The 936-nt window shown below is 47.4% G+C and overlaps 1 protein-coding gene across 1 annotated transcript; it reads left to right on the forward strand.

Moving 5' to 3' along the window:
- LOC104857898 (olfactory receptor 51B6) lies at positions 1-936 on the forward strand. The gene has a single exon (XM_010617965.1). It carries the CDS (start codon positions 1-3, stop codon positions 934-936), a length of 936 nt encoding a protein of 311 aa, XP_010616267.1.

Genomic DNA, 936 nt, shown 5'->3' on the forward strand with positions numbered 1-936 from the left:
ATGTGGCTGAACACTACTACTTCTTCATTCTTGCTTACGGGCTTCCCTGGAATGGAGAAGGCACACCGCTGGATCTCCATCCCCTTATCGGTAGCCTACATCTCCATAATTCTTGGCAATGGCACCCTACTCTTTCTCATTAGGGATGACCATAACCTCCACGAGCCCATGTACTATTTCTTAGCCATGTTGGCAGCTACAGATCTTGGAGTGACATTGACTACGATGCCCACAGTGCTGGGTATTCTCTGGTTAAATCACAGGGAGATTGGCCAGGCGGCCTGCTTCTCTCAAGCCTACTTTATCCATACCCTCTCTGTTGTGGAGTCAGGGGTCTTGCTTGCCATGGCCTATGACCGATTCATTGCCATCTGCAAGTCCTTAAGATATACTTCCATCCTCACTGACACCAGGGTGATGAAGATCGGAGTGGGTGTATTGACTAGGGCTGGCCTGTCCATCATGCCAATAATCATTCGCCTGCACTGGTTTCCCTACTGTCGATCGGGTGTACTCTCCCATGCATTCTGTCTGCACCAAGATGTCATCAAGCTCGCCTGTGCTGACATCACATTCAACCGTCTGTATCCCGTGGTGGTCGTGTTTGCAATGGTGCTACTGGACTTTTTCATCATCTGTTTCTCCTATGTTTTGATTCTCAAGACCATCATGGGCATTGCTTCTAGAGTGGAAAGGGCCAAGGCCCTCAACACATGTGTTTCCCATATCTGTTGCATCCTGGTCTTCTACATCACTGTGGTTGGTCTGACATTTATTCATAGGTTTGGAAAGCACATCCCTCATGTGGTTCACATCACAATGAGCTATGTCTACTTCCTTTTCCCTCCTTTCATGAACCCTGTCATCTATAGCATTAAAACCAAGCAAATTCAGATGGGTATACTTCGCTTATTCTCTCTGCCTTCTAGAGCATGA

Source organism: Fukomys damarensis, unplaced genomic scaffold (genome assembly GCF_012274545.1).
Source record: "Fukomys damarensis isolate Sample0158 unplaced genomic scaffold, DMR_v1.0_HiC HiC_scaffold_16, whole genome shotgun sequence".
NCBI lineage: Eukaryota > Metazoa > Chordata > Mammalia > Rodentia > Bathyergidae > Fukomys > Fukomys damarensis.